The sequence below is a fragment of the Mesoplodon bidens genome, assembly GCF_964165515.1.
Source record: "Mesoplodon bidens genome assembly, chromosome: 6".
NCBI lineage: Eukaryota > Metazoa > Chordata > Mammalia > Artiodactyla > Ziphiidae > Mesoplodon > Mesoplodon bidens.
The window spans coordinates 3,951,983-3,972,023 of NC_138162.1; the positions used below are offsets into that span (position 1 = coordinate 3,951,983).

General features: G+C 54.7%; 1 protein-coding gene across 4 annotated transcripts in view; it reads left to right on the forward strand.

Moving 5' to 3' along the window:
• Positions 1–20,041, forward strand: part of AK8 (adenylate kinase 8) — a 130,785-nt gene that overhangs the window by 4,226 nt on the left and 106,518 nt on the right. For 2 of the 4 annotated variants that reach the window (XM_081236348.1, XM_081236350.1), the window contains 3 exons: positions 5,642–5,691; positions 8,182–8,295; positions 18,213–18,281. In XM_081236348.1, coding sequence (XP_081092474.1) covers positions 5,642–5,691; positions 8,182–8,295; positions 18,213–18,281 — 233 coding nt within the window. Of the gene's footprint in view, positions 1–5,641; positions 5,692–8,181; positions 8,296–13,166; positions 13,331–18,212; positions 18,282–18,375; positions 18,473–20,041 lie in introns of those variants that run through there. The other 2 variants (XM_081236349.1, XM_081236351.1) reach the window with 2 other exon arrangements.

The following is a 20,041-nucleotide window of genomic DNA, read 5'->3' on the forward strand; positions in this document are numbered from 1 at the left end:
GGTGCTGAGTGTGAGCACGTGTGCCCCAGGTGGAGACCGAGCGGGGGGTGACGGAGGTGGGGGATCCAGTCTGCCCCGCGGAGAGTCTTCTAAGGTGCCTCCGTTCCTTGGTGCTCTGGTCGGGGCGGGAGGGAGGCTCACCTGCTCTGTGGGGTGAGAAGCCCCCTTGCTTCCTGGTGGTCCTGCCCCGGACCCCAGCTTGCTGCCCGGGCCTCACCAAGTGGCCTCCATTGGCCGGAGGAAGACGTTTCTGCAGCCCCCTGCCCCCCGGCTGTTCGCGGGGCCCGGTGTTGCTAAGTTCTGTTACATGAGGGCTGCTGGGAGCACTTCTGCCCGTGTTCCCCTCTCGTACGGCCCCCGCCCAATCAATACAGCAAAGCAAAGTCAAAAGCAGTAAAAGTTGAAGGCCCGATAAAGGCAAAGTAACAGTGAAGTAAACTCAAAGTGAAGAGCGAAGCAAAAGGCAGGGAAGTGCAGGGAAGTGCAGTTCGGGGAGGTGTCCCTTCCCGCCATCCCCCCCAGCAGGGAGCCTCCAGCACATCGGTGTTCACATCTCCTAGTTAAGTGCGAAGAAACGGCGAGAGATCATTGCTCTCTCTCGGCCTCAGTTTCCTCCTCTGTAAAATGGGCATGTCTGGTAACAGAGAGGGAGGCGGCAAAGCTCCGGCCTCATCCATGGCGACTGGTCAGTGACACCGTGGGAAGGCATGACAAGGCCCCGATGCTCCCACCGGGCTTCAGGTGGTGCCATGCAAGTGTCCACTTGTGAAAAGCTTAACGAGGTTTTTCTAAATGAAAACCATACTTGATGATAATATAACCATTTGAACCCTAAGTTGGGTTGTGGTGGCACTTGCTACTTATGGTTTGAAAAATTCTGTTTAGGGGCGTGTGTGCCACGCTGTGTGTTCTACCACAGACCTCAAGGCTTCGTTAGTCTCCCTGCTAGAACTTCAAGAGCCTGAAATTTGAGGCACAGTCCATCTTTGTGCTTTAATCTTGCTCCTCTGTGTGCAGAACTGATTTCCAGTGTCAAACTATCCACTTGACCAGAATTTTTAAGTTCAAATGTCATCGGATGCAGTGCAGTCGGCATCGGCGGGACAGTCCTCTTGGGCGCTGGCCTTACAGCCACCTGCTCCTCTCCCCTTTCCCACCTCCTTCCACCCTCCTCAGCACCCATTTCCATTCGTTCCCAGGCCTCCTTTCCGAGGCTGCCCTCCACGGAGCCCCGCCTCCTTTCTCCACGTTACACCTGCTCTGTTGCTGTCCAGTAGGGGTGGAGAATCCAGACCCCCCTGTTCAGCTGGAGCTGGGGGCCGGCCTCCTGGCTGTCCTCACCTGTGGCTAGAGTCCAGGCTTTTGGTCCAGATGCTTCTCTCAGGGGGTCGAGTCATTGGATCCCAGTAACCACTGTTCTGAGGGGTTGATTCGTTCCCAGAGCCCTCCATCCCCACTCCCAGGACTTGGGCCGGCAGCTCTGAGGGACGCTGGCACACCTTTGCCCTTTGGCTCCAGTCCCAACCACTTAAATGAAGAGAGGGGCATCTCTGGGTTTCCCTCCCGTGCCCAGGCCTCCACCCAGAAGTGAAGAAAAACGTGGGAGAAGGAGGGGGGGCGGAGGAGGAGGGGAGAAGACCATGCTTCCGGAAGTTCTCTAGGAGAGGGGGAAGGTGAAAAGAGTTTCACCCAACCCTCGTGGTTCTAGAAGAGGACAGGCGGCCTGGAGAGGTCCCCTGATGTCCAGCGAGCACTTCTGCAGCCCCGGGTTAGTGGGTCAGTCGGTCCTGCCTCCTGCCGGCCATGCAGTGGCCCGTGTTAACGGCAGCCGGGCGCTCAACCCTCTGCCTCCTGGATGTGGGTGTTGGGTGGGTAGGGGTTCGCTGTGACGCACGGTGGCATGGCCAGTGGCTAGTGTAGAGGGACAGAAGTCTCTGGACTCTTGGCGGTGAGCGTGCACGTGAGGGAGTGAGGGGAGCCGCCGGCTGGCAGCCCCTTCGCTGCGAGAAAACCAGATTTAGTACAAAGTGAGCATTTACAGTAGCCCTGGGCAATATGAAAGCAGGCGATGGTGTATATAATGGTATGTTTCGTTTTTTATCAAACGTTTGTCCAAGAAAGCTGCGTATTAGAGCTCCAATACCTAAGGGTTTTCTTGTGAATTTTAAATCATGCTCCTAGTTAAACCTCAAAAGCCTCTGTGGATGGAAAGGTTTTTTGATTTCCTTTGAAGTGGGTTGAGGAAGTTGATTACTCTTGGCAGTCAAGCAGCCTTTTATGACACTGTTTATAAATAATTACTCATGAGCAGGCCTGGAGTTTCAAGGTGTTAGATTTTAAGAAACTGAAATTAATCACATAAATGTGTGCAAGAAATTAGGTGGGGAGAAAGGCCGTGGATGTTCCCCTTTTAAAGTATTTTCATAGATGTGTACAATTTGGGTGCCACTTACAGAGCCAGGAAGGGGAGGGCTTCCCCAGCAGCCGTGGAGCCTCATAACTTTGTCAACATGAACGTGCAACCTGGGAGTCAGCTCGTTCCCAAAATGCTCTTGTCAAGGTGCAGCCAGCCCCTTCCGCCCGGTCCCTCAGGCCCCGAGCCTTGTGGCGTCTGGCCCAAGTTCTAGGGAGCTTCAGCGGAGGCCTGGGGTTGGAGGCCTGCAGAGGCAGCAAGGCGTCGGGCGCCTGAGCCAGACCCCCGTCCTCCCCCCGCCGCCCCGCCGCCCCGCCGCCCTTGCCTCCTCTGGCTTCGGCAAGCAGGCGTTCTCCCCACGGTCCGCGCACCAGGCCCCTCGCCCTCGACCTCCCTCCCTGCTGCCCTGATGCTGCCCCTCCCCGCAAGCCTTCCGTGGCATCCCAGCTCCGAGCTCCCCTGACCAAGTGTCCCCAGAGCCACCTGGTTTCCAGGCTCATCCCATAAGCAGTGTTTTCCACCTGCTGTGGCTTCTCCCCTCAGGTTGCAGGGCCCCGGCAGGCCTTGCCCCAGTTTACAACGCCAGAGCAGAGAACGGGCTGTGAAGCCCCGCCCTGGCTCCCACCCCCGCAGCCGAAAGTGCCTTGCCTGCCCTGGGCCTGTGCCCTGAGCTTCTCCGCTCAGCGGAGCCCCGGCTCTGGACATGGTCTGGGAGGTGCTCTCCCTGGCGGCCCTGCAGAGCCCGGCTCCCGGTGGCCGTGGCCGTGCGTGAGCGGCATTCTGGACACAGGCTGCAGTGTCAGGTGCCCAGTGCAGCAGTGCTGCTCCGCCCACACCCCTTGGTGGCCTCACGTGGGGCACTGTTCCTGGTAGGTGGCCCCGGGCCTGCCTTCTGCCTGGGCAGGATTCTCTGAGCCACGCTGGCCTTTGAATAAACCCCCCTGTACCCGACTCAGCCTCATCTGGTTCCTGCAGCTTGCAACCAGCTGGCAGAAGGTGCCTTTGTAAGGAGGTAGTGATGGTGGAGACAAAGGTAACCAAACACTCAGTGGCCACAGAGAGGGGGGCAGCCGAGGAGGAGGCCACCAAAGGTCCTGCTGCGTGTGTGACACCTCGCAGCTCTGGCCACAGGAAAGGAGGATGAGACTTGGTTGCTGGCCCCTGGGGACCCGCTCAGCTGCTCAGCAGGGGGACAGAACGCACCAGGGCTGCAGCAGCCCCTTAATCAGGAGGGGGTGAGAGTCTCAGAAGAGGAAGCCAGTGGGGCTGGGGGGGTTGGGGTGAGGAGGACATTCCTGATGGGGAGGTGACGGGTGACAAGGTAGGGACATGGGAAGAACATCTTCAGGAAGAACGAGGAAGCCCAAGGTCAAGGGAGAGGATTGCTCAGGGCTCCTGGGCGACCTTCTGGATCCCCAGCTAGGCGAGGCTGTTAGGATGCCCAGGACACATCCCAGCCTCCTGGTGAGGTCAGGCCCCTCAACAAGGGTCCAAGGGGACCTAAAGGAACACAGAGCCCCTTGGCCAGCAGGACACTGGCAGCTGAGTCCACCCTGCTGAGGAGGCCCGGAGGCTCCCTTGCCGAGCGTGACTTGGAGAGAAAGGGTATGTGCAGGGGTTTGCTGAGCTGGAGCCTGGACGCGCCTCCTGGCAGCAGGCCAGGTGCTGCCCTGACCTGGGCCTTCCTGTCCCACATCCCTGATTCACATCACCAGCCCCAGGAAAGGCTTTGGGCTTCCAAGAAGGAAGTTGCTTACATTTCACAACAGTGGGACCAGTGGACCAGATTTAGAAACATGGACAGCGACAGTGTTTGCTCTAAGACCATCAGCTGGAGGCACACAGACATTGAGCAGCAGCAGAAAACTGTGACGTGTGTCTGGCATCATTCGTGGGCTCGAGGAGAGGCAGTTCCCTCGCGGAGACGGGGCAGAGGCCTGCCCTCCCTCTCAGGTCTGGTCTAACGCGATTACCTCTCTGACCCGGTGCCGGCCTCAGGCCACCTTGCTTTTCTTGGCAGCATTCAGCCCAGTGCGAGCTTGGATGAGGTGCTCGATGAGTATTTGTGGAGTGAATCAGTGAATTATCCTGAACTTGCCCTTTGCATTTCCCCTGAAAATGAGAAGGTGCTGTGAATTGGGGCACAAGTCTGTTTAAACCCAAGCAGCCTGGCTGGGTGTAGGTCTGCTGATGATTATGAACTCGGGGGCCAGAGCCTCTAGTTCCTTCTCTGTGTCCACTCCCAAACTAGGAGGTCCTCCACCTGGATGAGGCTCCCTCTCGGAGGCCTGGCAGGAACGGGCCCCGTGAGTTGCTGTGCACACCCGTTCGTCCTTCCCCGTGGGCTGGGGCCAGGCTGACAGGCAGAGGCAGAGGCCTGGTTCCCCAACCTGGGTGCTGCGCCCCTCGCTTCCCACAGCTGGGGGGGGGGTGACATAATCAAGGTGGCACTCAGGGAGGAACCAGCGTGGGTTCACCTGTCCAGACACCACATTCCGTTTCCTTCGTTTTGACCCAAGCACACACCTTCCAGCACTTTTCTTAAGATGCTGGTTTTTTGTTTTTTGTTTTTTTCTTTTCCAATGGCCAGTACCTACTCGCTAGTCTGGTAGTGTCTTCGGGAATTCTGCAGGGTCGGGAGCCTTCCAGAGCCAGGAGTATCACACCGAAGCCAGTGGTTTCCATCTTCATAGAAATGCCCGTATTTGAAAACAAAGCCTTTTCTATCTGGGCTTTTATAAACCTGGCCCATACACTCCAGGCTTTTCCCCATTATTTCCCTCTGTAAAATGATGGGGAATACAATTTACTAAATAAAAAGGCATAGATATTAAAACAAACAAACAAACCCACCTTTGAAGGTCAATTTACATAAAATACAGCTTTATTTGAGAGCGTGTCCCTGAGACAAAGTCCCTGTTTAAAATGCTTTATGGTGTTTGAAATCCCAATTGTTCTTGATATTTATTAGTTTGGCAAACAAGTTACCGTGTCCACATCCCCTTGGAGACAGAAAAATAAACCATCTCAGTGATCACTTACCTCTCTAAACACAGAGAGTGAGTTCTGTGGTGGAAGCATCTCGGAGCCACTGGGTTACAAACGACTCCGTCACTCCCAGAAAATGAAATCTGGGGAGGAAAGAAATACATACGCCCAGAGCTCCGCAGACGCGGGAGGTTGCTTTGTCATATTGAATGGTGACGCTCAAATCTCTTTATTCCACAGTGCCGAAGATTGTAATATTAGGTCCACCCGCCTCGGGGAAAACAACTATAGTAAGTGTATCATATTAAGTGTTGTAATACGGGCGTATCTCGTTTGTCCTGCAGAGACGGAATGAGACTGCGCCTCTGCGAATTTTCAACATAACTGAGCTTTTCTTCATCTTTTCTCTCTCCTGCTTCTTCAATTATTTTCTCATGACAAGAGGCAGTATGTGTTTGTAGTAGAAAACCTAGAAAATACAAAAAACAAAAGGAGAGCTCCCCAACCATCCAGAGATAAGCATATTCTTTGAAGGTGTGGGATATTCCTTCCAGGGTTTTCTCATGGCTACACGGCCACCATCATGACAAACCCTTCGTTCCATCCTTAGGACACATTTCTAGAAGGGGAAGAAATGCTGGGTCAGATGGCACACACATTGCAAAGGCTTTTGGTGTGGAATCTTCAGATTCACTCGTAAAAGTTTAATTATGAAATGTTTTAACCGGTCAGAAAAGCAGAGAAACGACACCAGAGATACTCGTGTATCCCACTCCCGGATTTTACAGGAACTTATCATTTTGTCATATTTGCTTTGATGACTTTCTCTCCATTTCAAAGATAGTAGAACTTTAAAGATACGGCAAATACCTCACCCCACTTCCCTCACTCCTTTTTGTCTCTCCCTCCTTGGAGGCAACCCCCGTCCTGAAGCTGAAGCTTCATTCCATGTATGGTTTTAATGTTTCAGCTCCTTTTTTAAGTGCCAAAAGCGTCTTCAAATTAGAATCATCTGAGATGGAACTCTGTTTTTTCAAAAGCCTCGTTAGTGAGCATCAGGTAACATAAGTTAATGATAAACAAGAAGGTCCTACTGTAGAGCACAGGGAACTATATTCAATATCTTGTAACAACCTGTAATGGAAAAGAATCTGAAAAAGTATATCTATCTATCTATCTATCTATCTATCTATCTATCTATCTGAGTCACTCTGCTATACACCAGAACCTAATACAACATTGTAAATCAACTATATACTTTACTTAAAAAAATAAACATTAGCTGGGCTTCCCTGGTGGCGCAGTGGCTGAGAGTCCGCCTGCTGATGCAGGGGACGCGGGTTCGTGCCCCGGTCCGGGAAGATCCCACATGCCGCGGAGCGGCTGGGCCCGTGAGCCATGGCCGCTGAGCCTGCGCGTCCGGAGCCTGTGCTCCGCAACGGGAGAGGCCACAGCAGTGAGAGGCCCGCGTACCGCAAAAAGATAATAATAATAAAAAATAAACATTAGCGAACTCTTCCTTGGTCACTGTACAATTGCTGTCAGGTCTCCTCCTGGGCCCAGATGATGCGGCAGGTGGCTGGTTTCCCCCGACTAGCTGGCGCCTGGCTTTATTCTGAAAAGGAATTGAGATGTCTGGTCCTTACATAAAACCACGTGCATCTGCCCTGCTTTTGGAGTTAGGATAGCCAGCTCTTCTATTTGTCTGTCACCTATCTGTCTGTCCATCCGTTCATCCATCCATCCATCTGTCTATCTCTCTGTAGTTTTTCTGCTTCGTTCCTCAGGGTCAGGCTGTCAGCTTTCACTCCTCTCCGCAGTCCACCCTCCCGATCGCCATTTCACTGTTAGAAACCAGGGGCTCCTGGACCTGGGGACCTGGCAGTCGCTGGCACTAACTGGTGTTTCAGCTACAGGCCTTTGGGCAAATTCACTGTTCCCACCCCTGTCTGCTGTGTAGGGACACACAAACCTCATTTTACAATAAGATGATACATAGTGAAAGCCTAACGGGCTATTTCCTGATCTTGTCGCTGGCATTTCCCAGTACGGGGAACAGAAAGATGAGGGTTCATACCTGCCCTGGGGGACCTCTAGGGCCTTCTTTTTCTTTTTGGCCATGCCGTGCGGCTTGTGGGATCTTAGTCCCCTGACCAGGGATTGAACCCCGGCCCCGGCAGTGAAAGCGCCGAGTCCTAACCACTGGACTGCCAGGGAAGTCCCCCTCCGGGGCCTTTTGAATCATCCCGCTGCTGAAATGGTCATCAGTATAATCTTGGCGTTAAGAACATTTTGTTGCACGATTATACCTTAAAATGTGTTCTTCCCTGGTAGAGTATATATAGTGGCCATTGATGAACTAAACATTCACTTGGCGAGAATATGCCATCCCCCATTCTTTAAGAAAAAATGAACATTGAGTATGGGTCGTGACCCCTGTTAGGGCCTGTCCCCGTGTTTCCTATTCTAAACCTTTCTTGAGTTAAGAACTCATGGTCCACAGAGCTTGAAGAGGCAGGCCCAGGGCAGTAAAGGGTAGGTTTCCCAGGTCCATTTAGAGTCAATGGCTGGTTGAAGAAGAAATGGCAGGCAAGCAGAATTCCACGGCTGGGAGGGACTTTGTGGGTTTGTCTCCCTTGGTGGCCTCCTTCCAGCCAGAAATAATTATGCTTCCCTGTGACAGCCTTTTCTAGTAGCATATGGAAGGACGGGGCATTGTAATGGTGGCCTCTTAATTATTCCTTTCACAAAAATTTTCTTTTCTTCTTTCCTTTCTTCAGGCAATGTGGCTTCGCAAACATCTGAATAGCAACCTCCTCAGTGTGGAGAGCTTGTTAGCAAAAGAATGTTCCTCTCTGGCTGCAGATGCCAGGACGCATTATCAGAAGTTCCAGGTAGGGTGTGTCCTGGGGAGCAGGACGGGGTGAGAGCTCCCAAGGCTTCCCCACCCCCTACCCGACTCGTTCCATTTCCTGGTGGATTAAGTGAGAGAAAATACTGGGGTAAAATGAAATATAGGCAGGATGTGCAGGTCCCGGTAGGTACTGAGGTGAGGGGTTTGTGGTGGGCAAGGATCAGTAACAGTGAGGACGCTGCTCTGTACCGATGCAGTGACCCAGCCCTGCTCTTCTCAGGGTCACAGCCAGCTCAGGTGGGTGGGGGCAGGGCAGGGGTCTCCATCATGACCAGGTGATGCGCCTGCTGGCCTGAGCTGGCGGGGAGTTTAAAGGGCAGTGGTCCAGCTCTCCCCAGAGTGGAAAGACCCTGAGTGCTGCAGCTCAGGGGCACTTCCTTCCGCCCCTCGGGGTGGGCACCCTGTGGCATCCCAGGAGGATCAGGGGTCTGTTTCTAAAATCCCACCAGCACTATATTTGAAAGACTTTTTTTTTTTTTTTTGGGGGGGGCTGCGTTGGGTCTTCGTTGCTGCGTGCGGGCTTTCTCTAGTTGCGGCGAGCAGGGAGGGGCTACTCTTTGTTGTGGTGCGTGGGCCTCTCATTGCCGTGGCTTCTCTTGTTGCGGAGCACGGGCTCTAGGTGCGCGGGCTTCAGTAGTTGCAGCATGCGGGCTCAGTAGTTGTGGCTCGTGGGCTCTAGAGCGCAGGCTCAGTAGTTGTGGCGCACGGGCTTAGTTGCTCCGCGGCATGTGGGATCTTCCCAGACCAGGGCTCGAACCCGTGTCCCCTGCATTGGCAGGCGGATTCTTAACCACTGCGCCACCAGGGAAGCCCAAAAGACATTTTTAACAGGGAAATATAGGGCTTGATCATGTTGGTTCTCTTAAATGCAAATAGCAATTTCCAACTATCTTTTCAAAATCCCCTGTGGAGCATAAGCAGATGCTTCAGTCCATTCAGGCTGCTGGCACAGAGACTGGGTGGCTTGGAAACAGAGTGAACCTCACAGTTCTGGAGGCTGGGAAGTCCGAGGTCATGGCGCCCACAGACTCAGTGTTGGCTGACAGCCGTCTTCTCACAGTAGCCTCACATGGCAAGAGGACAGGGAGCTCTCTGGAGCCTCTTCTTTTGGGCACCCAAAGGCCCCACCTCCCAATACCATCACCTTGAGGATTTCAGCACATGAACTTGCGGGGACACAGGCGTTCAGCCCAGAGCAGCGGGGCTGCTGCTTCAGGTGTTCTTCGCCGACACGCAGGCTTTCTCCTGTTTGTGAGGGGAGACAGCTGAGAAGGGTAGGGACCCTGGTGTCTGCTGAGTGCTAAGTGCGCGCAGGCCTCCCCTCCTCACCTCACGATTTTCCTGCAAGGTGTGCTGATACCTGGTGAGGTTGAGTAAGTGCCCAGGGCCAGGGCAGGATTCAGGCCCCACCCGGGGCTGCCCAGGGCTCGGGCTGCCAGTCGGAGTGAGAACCCTGGGTCTCCTGCCCATCTCTGCAGAGGCCGCAGCCGAGAGCTGGTCGCCGCCCCTCTTGTGTTCATCTTCATTCATCGGGCTGGGTCTTGACCATGTGGCCGTGTGGTCACTGTTCCTCCAAGAACTCGGAAGGAGGCTTCCTGACCTCGTGGGCTGCCCATGAATGATGGCTGGTGGGACAAGTAGCAGAGACGGCCAGCCCGTGGCTGCAAGTAGCAGAGATCGCCCGGGCTGCCCAGGGCAGAAAAGGGGATTGGAAGCGGGATGCAGTGACTCCTGGGCCCCAGATGGAGGAAGCACCCACCTCCCTGGCTCTGTGGCCGGGAACTGGGCAGCACCCTGGCCTCCTCTGCCCCGTGCAGCTGCTTGTCTCTGTCTCCATTCTCCCTGTGATTCTCCCTTCCGTTCGTCTTCTGCCTTCCACGGCCACTCATGACCACCACCCTCGTCCAGGTTCCCGTGTCTTTGGTTCACACCACCCACAGAGGCAGCTCCAAGGCCAAATTTCCAGAAAAGGGATTTGTGTAGGCCAGCTGGTCAGGTGGCCCCAGGGCCGGGCCAGCTCTGGTGAGGGGTGTGCACAGCAGGCACATCAAGGCCATGGAGCACGGCCACGGCCAGGAGGGCCCGGCAGGGTGCGGGCAGTTCCTGGAGGTGAGGGTGTCACGTAGGCAAACTCCCAACCTCAAATTTGCCAATAATAACAGTTTGAGGGAAGTGAAGGAAAACCTCCTTCAGCAAGGTCAGCGCCCACCCCCTGCCCCGCTACCCAAATGGTGAACCGGTTCTAACACCGCTTAATCCAGAGCACTTCCGGACCCCGCCTCACCTGGCCGGGACTCTCAGGGCAAGCAAGTGACGCCCCTGCACGGCCCTGCCGTCTTGCAGGAGTCAGAGTGTGTGGTCAGAGTTTGGGGGATACCAGCTTTTGGGGTGGGAATACAGTTTTTAGAAAGAAAGTGCTTCTCTCATTTCCTGCAGAAGATAAGCTTTTCAGGGTGGGAGAGGCAGGCTCATTTCTAGGATAAAGATGCTTTTATTAGGGTTAGAAAATTCAACGGCGAGGAGGGCGTTTAAGGAAATTCCTCCTGGGTTTCATTACTCTAATTATCAGCATATTTCAGACCACATCGAAGTGCTTTCAAGGGTGTCTTGTTGGGGCTCTTTGGTTCCGAAGCGCGGGCGGAGGGAAGATGAAAGGCCGAGGCGTCAGGACTGATCAAGGAGGGAAGTGCTCTGAGGAGTGGGGGCGGGTGTGTGGCCTTGCCGCAGACGCTGCCGCCTGCCCGGCGAGGCCACTCATTAAGTGTTGTCTTTAAAGCATCTGCTGACCTGGAGCCTTTATAGCTCTTTCTGCAAGCAGCAGTAATACCTTCAAATACATAATCTTCTCCTGCTAATCTTGGTTCTGCCCTCCTATACAGAATCCTCTTATGTAGCGGGTGTTAACCAAGACGCTTCCATCTTCGGCATTTCCAAATGGTCTCTGCAACACTTCCTCATCCCCTCCTGTATGCCAAGCACCGTCCTGTGTGCCGTGCCGTGGGAGACCTAGAGATGAGTTCCTTCTCCTCTCGTCCCTGGGAACTTCTAGCCAGTGGGGGAGACCGAGGGTACCCAACCGAGAACGCAGGGCCAGAAAGCCCTCATGCAGTCAGTTGGTGGCTCGCTTGACTAATTCATTTACTGAGTGTCCGCTGAGCATCTCTTAAGCCCTAGACGTGGCTCTGGGCGGGAAAGAGCGTACAGGTTCCATGGGGAAAGGACATTTCTTTGCAGCAGGAGCTGGATGGAGCTGATTGCTCTAGAGTATATTAGATTTTTACTGAAAAAAAAAAAAAGAAAGAAAAGGAAAGCTTTATTATTGAAATCCCTGCAGGAAGCATATGTATTTGCAAATTTTAAACTGCAGAGTCCAGAGGCGCTCCACCTGAGCAGCACATTAGACTCACCTGGGCCCCACCAGACTCTTTTAGTCTGAATCCCTGGAAGTGGGGGACCAGGCATCTGGATTTAAACGTGCTCCCTAGGGAGTTCTCGTCTGGTCATCTGGGAGCCCAGCCCAGACACCATTCCCCTCTTCTCATGGCAGTTATTACTTTTACAGCACAGTTATTGCTAAATCAAGGTTTCTTTGGAACGCAGCTGTTGCGTTAGAGCAGAACTGCCTGTGTTTGTTGAGTGAATAAATGAGCCACACTCTAAAGGCTGCTCAGACCAGAAGGAGCCAAAGCTGGATTCTTCCCAACTTCAGTCCCGTTTAATTCCCAACTTCAGTCCCGTTTAAAAATTAAGAACCGGGTGTAACATGACGTACCCAAGTGCCCAGTTGTCAGTCACCATTCTTTTTTTTTTTTTTTTTTTTTGCGGTACACGGGCCTCTCACTGTTGGGGCCTCTCCCGCTGCGGAGCACAGGCTCCAGACGCGCAGGCTCAGCGGCCATGGCTTACGGGCCCAGCCACTCCGCAGCATGTGGGATCCTCCCGGACCGGGGCACGAACCCGCGTCCCCTGCATCGGCAGGCAGACTCTCAACCACTGAGCCACCAGGGGAGCCCTCAGTCACCATTCTTTAACGTCCAAATAATAGCACTTGTGCCCTTCTCCTGCCTCTGTCTACACAGAGGTGTAGTCCCCTGCAAGTATTTCTGAGGATTTCCGGGATTGCCCGGCAGTCCTGGCTTCCAGGTCCTCTGGGTTGTCTCCTTCCCCTCTGGCCATTCCATCTCCCACCTGGCTGTTCTCTGTCTTGGAGGCTGTGTTCAGACACAGCCAGCAGGAGCCCGCACACGCTGTCCTTCCCTGTCCGCCACCCAAGGCAGTGGTGCGGAACGGTCCTTTTTGGAAGGTTTGGGGCAGGGGGAGGATGGGGGCAGCCCAGGATGGGTACAGAGAAACCCAAAGACCAGTCTCCGTAGCTCCTTTAAAGTTCGCTGGCCTTTGCCGCTACCGGGTTTCCCTTCCCGGCCACCTCCCTCTGCGGGCCTGTCGGTGCCCCGTGGTGGGGTCTCTGCTCTCCCTTCAAAGCCTCATCTCCTGTCCTCGCCCTCCTCTCACCTGCTGTCCCCGTTCCAGACTCTGCCTGGGCCCTGCCTCTCAGAACCAGGAGAGTCCCTGCCATGTAAACCTGCCCTGACAGCCCCGAGAAGCAGCAGAAACTTTGAAAGGAGAGTTGTCTTTAAAGGGTTCTCGGATCAGTTCTTACGTGAGCGCAAGTCCAAGCACGGGCCTTGCCTCCCCCACCAGCAGCCCCTCGAGGGAGGCCCCTCCCCTCCGGGCAGACCAGGAGTCTCAACTCTTTCCCTTCCTGCTTTGCTCCAGATGGAAGTTCATACAGTTGATCGACAACATGCCCACAACTCCTGAGCAAGCGTTACCCAAAGGTGACACAGTGCCGGCAGGGGCCCTGAGGCTGGGGCCTGGAGATGGGACCATGTGGGCTGCTACCATCCTGTGGAGGAAGCCCAGGCTGGAGAAGCTCGGTGAGGCGCCCCGGGGGCCAGAGCCACGGCTTGAGCCTCCAGGGGCTGCGTCTTCGGGGCAGGGGCGGCACCTCCGAGGTTCGCAGGCCAGCGGTTCTGCCCCGGGTTCGGGCACTGGGAGCTGGGAGGAGAAGAAAGGTCCAAACTGTGGCCAACGCAGCCGATTCTGCCCTTTACGGCAAGGAGGCAGGCTGGCGGTCGCGTTGCCACCGAGTGGGATGCCGAGGGGCCAGGGGCCTGCACCTGGGCTGGGCTTTCTAGGTGACCAGCAGGGGCTGCACTGGGCTCCATCCGTTTGTTTGTCCCTGATTCTCCCCCAAAAGCCAGGCTCTGGGGGCTGGGGTGGGAGAGCACAGCAGAGCTCCGGAAGGAGGGAGCCTGATTCCTGCAAAGAGTTTGGCAGGGCTCCTCCGAGCAGCGGCCCCTGGGAAGCCCCCGCTGCTGACGTGACACATCAAAGCTGGCACCGAGACAGCACAGAGGCAGTGAGCGGCGGGGGGAGCACTCGCGAGGGGCCGCGCTCAAAGTCGCCGGCCTGTCCCCCGCCGTGGGGGGCGCCGCGCTCCACCCAGACCTGTCGCCTTTCAACCCGTGTTATTTATTTATTTATTTATTTTGCGGTACGCGGGCCTCTCACTGTTGTGGCCTCTCCCGTTGCGGAGCACAGGCTCCGGACGCGCAGGCTCAGCGGCCATGGCTCACGGGCCCAGCCGCTCCGCGGCACGTGGGATCTTCCCGGATCGGGCATGAGCCCGTGTCCCCTGCATTGGCAGGCGGACTCTCAACCACTGCGCCACCAGGGAAGCCCTCAACCCGTGTTCTTTGATTGGCTTGCACCCATCTCGTCTCCCGCATCCCAGAACCTGTTTGAATGCTGCTTCCCAAATGGGTGATGGCAGGGAAGGGAGAGAAATCTCGGGATGGAAACCGGCTGCACCTGGGGTCGGCGGGGCACACCAGGGGACAGGAAAGGATAGAAGCCATATGGAGGGGAGGGGCAGGGCTGCACCCTGTTCCCCTTGGCAGCCTTGGGGGTGGGGCGGTTCCTGGGATCATGGGGGCATATGGGCACCAGCAGGACACTCTCCCTCTCCAGCAACTTCTTCCACGTGGGGTAGGGTCTTGGGTGCTGGAACTTGCTTAAGTCAGTGATGCTCCAGGTGTGGTCCCCCAACCAGCATCCTCAGCATCACCCGAAAACCTACTCGAAATGCAGATTCCCAGCCTAACCCGGACTTGCCGAGTCAGAAACCCTGGGGCGAGGCCAGCGATCTGTGAGTTGACAAGCTCTTCCGGGATGCACTTTCAAGTTGAGAACTACTGGCTTAAGCAGGAAATTGGCAGAGGGCAGATGTAAGGACACAGAGGTGTCTTAGGAGATGCTGAAACCAGGGACCAGATGCCGCTGGCCTCCCTCCTGTCTCTGGCTTACTCATTCATTCATCCTCTCTCTCCCGCTCACTCTTGCTCTTGACTTTTGCTGTGCACTTCTAGAAGCCGTAGTGGCCCCATAACTTTCAAGGGGAGACATTACAAGTTCCCATCAGAGGCGCCCCCTCCCTTATCCTCTTGCTGTCTGCTGTTCCTCTTCCAATTCCACGTCCTGGAAAAGCCCTTCTGGGGCTGAGAGACCTGGTTTCTCTCTCTCCTTTTGTACTGGTTTTATTCGCTTATACTCCCCCTGTGCCTGCAAAGTGGCTGCTGCAGCTCCAGCTGTTACATTCTCTCAGCTTCAGATCCAGTGGAATGCAAGGTTCCTGCCCCTGATGATTGCACTCATGTCCTGGGCCTGACTCTCACTCGCTGGGACTGGGCCTTGGGCAGCCTCTGAAACAATCACCGTGGCCAGGAGTGGGATATGCTGATCAGCTTGGACCAATCAGGGCCCTCCTCTGGATCCGATGGTGGGCTTGACCCCACAGAAACTGTAAAGGCTGAAGGGCAAGACAGTGTGGCCTCAAAGGAACTTTAGGGGACTGTATATTACTGGAGGTGGGGTGTATGGATGCTGGGCAGAAAATAAAAGCAAACACTGAAGTATTGTTACTAATTTCTACTGGTGTAGTGTGTGAGGCCTGAAGAGGGCAAGACCCAAGGTTACCCAGCTGGCTGGAGCTGCAGCAGCCATTATGTAGGCAAGAGGTGGGAGTTTGAACCATGAATGGAGCCAGCCTTGGGCAGGGGTTGGGGGGATGAGCCCTAATGCTGAGGGTGAGTCTCTGCTCTACATAAAAACGTCTGTTCCAGGAATCCCCCACCCCCCAGCAGTGGGCCTTCGCATTTGGAATTTATTTTGACTCCCCACATCTTTTATCAGAGGTGTGAGTGGGAGTTGGGAGAGATTTGGGCCCCTGGTTGTGCACTACAGTGGTAGGTGACACAGACCAGGCATCAGTGGCCCACTGGGCAGAGCTGCTTCCTCATCCAGATCCTCGCTGAGGAAGGAGGTGCAGGGTTTATCAAGGGGGCCTGAAGGTAACAATTGCCATAGCACCGAGCCCTTGCTGGGGGCCACGCACGTCCCAGGCGTCACATGTATTACCTCATTTAATCCTCATGGCAACTCTTTGAAGCACTTGGTCTTCGTCTCGTTTACAGACGCGGAAAGTGAGGCTCAGAGCACTGAAGGCACTGTCCAGGGTCACTCAGTGGGTGACCAAGGTCCATATCATGAGTGTCTGAGTCCCCAGCCAATCCAGTGGTCCCCCAAGGTTCTCCCTGGGAACATTCTTTCCCCACTCGGGCCATCCTTCTCCTGAAGCTGAAGAGAACCTCCTGGATCACGGCTCACAGACCGTCCACCTCCTCCCCCTCTAGCCCCTGGCCCTCCCCTGTGAGCCGGTTCCCGGGACACCCTTCACTGCCACCTCCACATGCCCAAGCCCAGCCTGCTCTTGTCGGGGAACCCATTCCAACGGCTCAAAGAGAAGACAGGTCAGGGTGCTGCCTGTAGAATCCAGGAGAACGCGAGCCCCCGTGGGGATTGGCCGCCTACCTCCCAGCCCTTCTCTGCACACCTGGTGCCCCACTCCCTCTCTCGGACTCGCTCTGTGTGTGAACTGACCGAAGCCGGCTCGCTGCGCGCAGGTAGACACGGGGGGGGCCGAGTGCTGTCTATTGCCCTGGCTCTCGCTCCCAGGACGTAAGGAGAGGGAGGCGTGCACGGGTTCTGCCGCGTGCATGGACGCTTATTAAAATGCCATTTCCAAGTCAGCAGCCCCGAGCGTTCCCACAGCCTGTCCCAGAGGCTCCGTGACGTCCCAGCTCTCTGTCCCTTTAGGTGCTCCTTCATCACTCCAGGCAGACACGGCAGCATTCCCGAGGCAGGATCTGGTCACTCTGGACGCTGGCTCTGAAACGAGAGGTCCGGACTTTTCTCCAGCATCACTGACATGTTGCCAGGCCCACCGTTTGCCCTAAGGATACTTCAGGAAATTAGGGAAAGGTGCTCATTCCCCTGGGCCTACGTGTTCCCCCTTCAGGGTCCCCAGCTTGGCAAAAGGAGTGTAAGGTAGATTTCCCCTGCCCCTCGCCGCACAGCTGGGTGCCTCTGGGCTCCCCTGCTGGGCCGTGGCCCTGAGGGCCCTCACCCGCACGTGGCAGAAGCCCTGCCCCCTCCTGGAGGCTGGTCAGCCCGGACATAGCTTGGGATGTCTGGCCCGGGGCTGGCCCAGGAGTCTCCCTTGGCCGAGTGTTGGGGAGTTTGGGGAGAAGCACCCGCTTTTAGTGACCAGGGGTCAAGGGGACACCTGAGAGCGGGTTTTCCAGGGGCATGGGCTCTGGGGCGTTTGAGGTTTTGTTAGAGCAGACCTGGTTGTGAAAAATGGGATGTCACTTCTGGTCCGAGAGAGACAGCTGAGAAGAGAGGAAGCAGAAGGAAGGCCACTCTAGGTGTCACTCCGCGTACCCCGCGACCGTTGCTTGTTTGTCCTTCCCGAGCCTGGCCTGCCCGGGTTCAGGTCCTGCCTCTGCTCCTCCCTGGCTGTGTAGCCCAGGGAGGTGACGTAACCTCTCTGGTGCCCAGCTTCCCCATCCGTATAAAGGGGATGAAAATAGTACAGACTGCACAGAGCTGTAAACCTTGACTACTGTAGCCTGGCACAGTGCCTGGCACCCAGCGCACGCTCAGCAGAAACCACCAGCACTTTCAGTACTTACCGAGCGAATTAGGGAGCATGAAGTTTCGTTAAGTCATCTGTCAGCAAGGGCTTCCTCCATCCCCGATGCTGTTTTAGCGCAGGGGCAGAGGTGTGCTGGTCGGTATTTCACAACCAGCTCTCTGAGGGAAAAAGCCCTCCTTTGTAGCATCTGCCCATTTCCGTGGTACAAATGCCACAGGATACCAGGGCCTGCTTCAGGCTACCACCGTGAGGTCACGGAACGTGGGTTTGGGAAGAGACGTGCACCACCGGCTCCCTCTCATACACCGTTGTCTGGGGTACAAAGCGAGTAAGACTCAGTCCCTTTCCTCCAGGAACTGTGAAACTCTCTGGGGAGACGGACATGTGAGCAGGCCCCTGGAAGGGCGTCTGGTTAGTGCAGTAACAGAGTTTGCCATCGAGGATTATGGCAGCCGCCAACCCAGCCCGGGAAGGGTCAGGGAGGGCTGCCTGCAGGCAGTGGCACTTGGGGCTGAGGCCCAGCGGGAACCTGGAGTCACCCAGGTGGCGGGTGAGGGAGAGCGTCGGGGCAGGGGCTCAGGAGAAGCCAGAGCATGGAGGTGGGCACGCATGCATGTTGGGGGGGTCATCAAAGAGGAGCCCAGGCTGGACCAGGGCAGGGCCGCAAGCTGGGCCTGGCCTTCATAGAGGCCACAGGGCCCTGGCCCGAGACCTGGAGAAGCTTCGTGTCTACAGGGCCGGGTCCTTGGTTCTTAGTGAGCCCACTGGCCTGCCAGTCTGTGTCCCTTTGAGCCCCACACGGAAGGTCGGACTCTCATCCCGTGTCATCTTTCCTGTAGACGTTGCCCGACACGCTGCTCGTCCGACTGGTTCAGGAACGCCTGAGGGAAGAGGACTGCGCCAGGCGGGTAAGAAGCCCTGCGTGGGGCCAGCGGGGGCTCCGGGGAGAGGGGGCCTCCTTTAACCGATGAAGGAGGCTGAGGGCCCGGTGTTTATGTCCTAGAGCAGAGATGACCTGCAGAGAAGGGTAAGAACCGAAACTCGGTGAAGGTCAGGCTGTGCACGTGGATTTCACCTTGGATGGAGGAAAAATAACAAGGTGGAACCTGGGGAGCCCATCGGGGTTCCTGTAGGAAAGAGCTGGCCCGCCCCACGGGGTCACAGGAGAGCCTTTAATGGAAGGACAGCTGCAGAAGTGGGGAGGGAGGCGCCCCGGACCTGGAGGGGCAGAGGGAGGATTGGGGGACCCCTGAACTCTCCTTCCATCCTCTGACCTCTCGTCAGCACTCTCTCCCGCCAGACCCCGTGAAGCCAGAGGGCAGGGGTCCAGGTGAGGCCGTCCGTGGAGGTCAGCCTCCTGGGGCGTGGACGGGGGTTGTGATATTGTGCTTCATAAGAAGAAATGTGTATTTGGTCTTCATCCAATTTATCAGTTGTTTGGGATTTTTTTAGTACTCCATGTTAATTTTTCGCTAGTGTGTTTTACTGTTATCTCTTTGTAGGTTTTTCTGTTTTTCTTTTTTTTAGTGGATGACCTAGCAATTACAATATACAAACTTAGATCTCCACAGTCTACTTAGAGTCGGTATTTTACCATTTCAGGCAGAATGTGCAATATTGGTCTCTTTCCTGTCTAATCTTTATGTTGTAGTTGTCTTATGTTTTCATCTGTATGCATCAAAAATCTCATCGGGCAAATGTTATAATTTTCGGTCTCAATCATCAAACATATTTTAAAAACTCAAGAGGAGAATAGTTGGTTATATTTATTCAGGTATTTACTATTTCTCTTGTTCCCCTTTCATTCCTGATGTTCCAAGTGTCCCTTTCTGCCTGAAAAACTTTTTAGCAATTCTTCTAGGGTAGGTATGCCGGCAATTAATTCTCTTGCTTTTCCTTCATCTGAGAATGTCTTTATTTTGCCTTCATTCCTGAAGGATATTTTCCTCTGGATTCAGAATTCTAGACTGACAGTTTTTTTCTTTCAGCACTTGGCAAAATGTTTTACTTTTAACACTGTGGTTTCTGCTGAAAATCCATAGTCAATCAAACTCATAAATAATGTGTCCTTTCTCTCTTGCCCCTTTCAAGATTGTTTTCTTTGTTTGTAATTTTCAGAAGTTTATGATATGTCTGGGCATGACTTTTTTGGGATTTATTCTTTGTGGGGCTGCTTGAATTTATACGTTTATGTTTTTCTCCAAACTTGGGAAGTTTTCAGCCGTTGTTTCTTCAAATAAATTCCCACACCACTCTCTTTCTTCTCCCCTGCGAGACTCCACTGGCATAAAGGTCAGGCCATTCAGTGTTCTCTCATGGGTCGCTGAAGCTCTGTTGTTTTGTTTTGTTTTATTTTTTTCTATCTTTTTTTTCTCTCTGTTGATAAGATTGAACTAGCTTCAGGCTCATTAAACCTTTTCTCTCTCATCTCCAGGCTACTCTTGAGCCTGTCCAGGGAGTTTTTAATTTTGATTATTGTATTTTTCAGTTCTAAAAATGCAATTTGGTTCTTCTTTCTGTCTTCTGTTTCTTTGCCGAGGATTTCTATGTGTGCATTCGTTTACTGGGAGCTTTGTCGTTGTCGGGGTTTTTGTTTGTTTGTTTGTTTGTTTGTTTTTGCGGTATGCGGGCCTCTCACTGTTGTGGCCTCTGCCGTTGCGGAGCACAG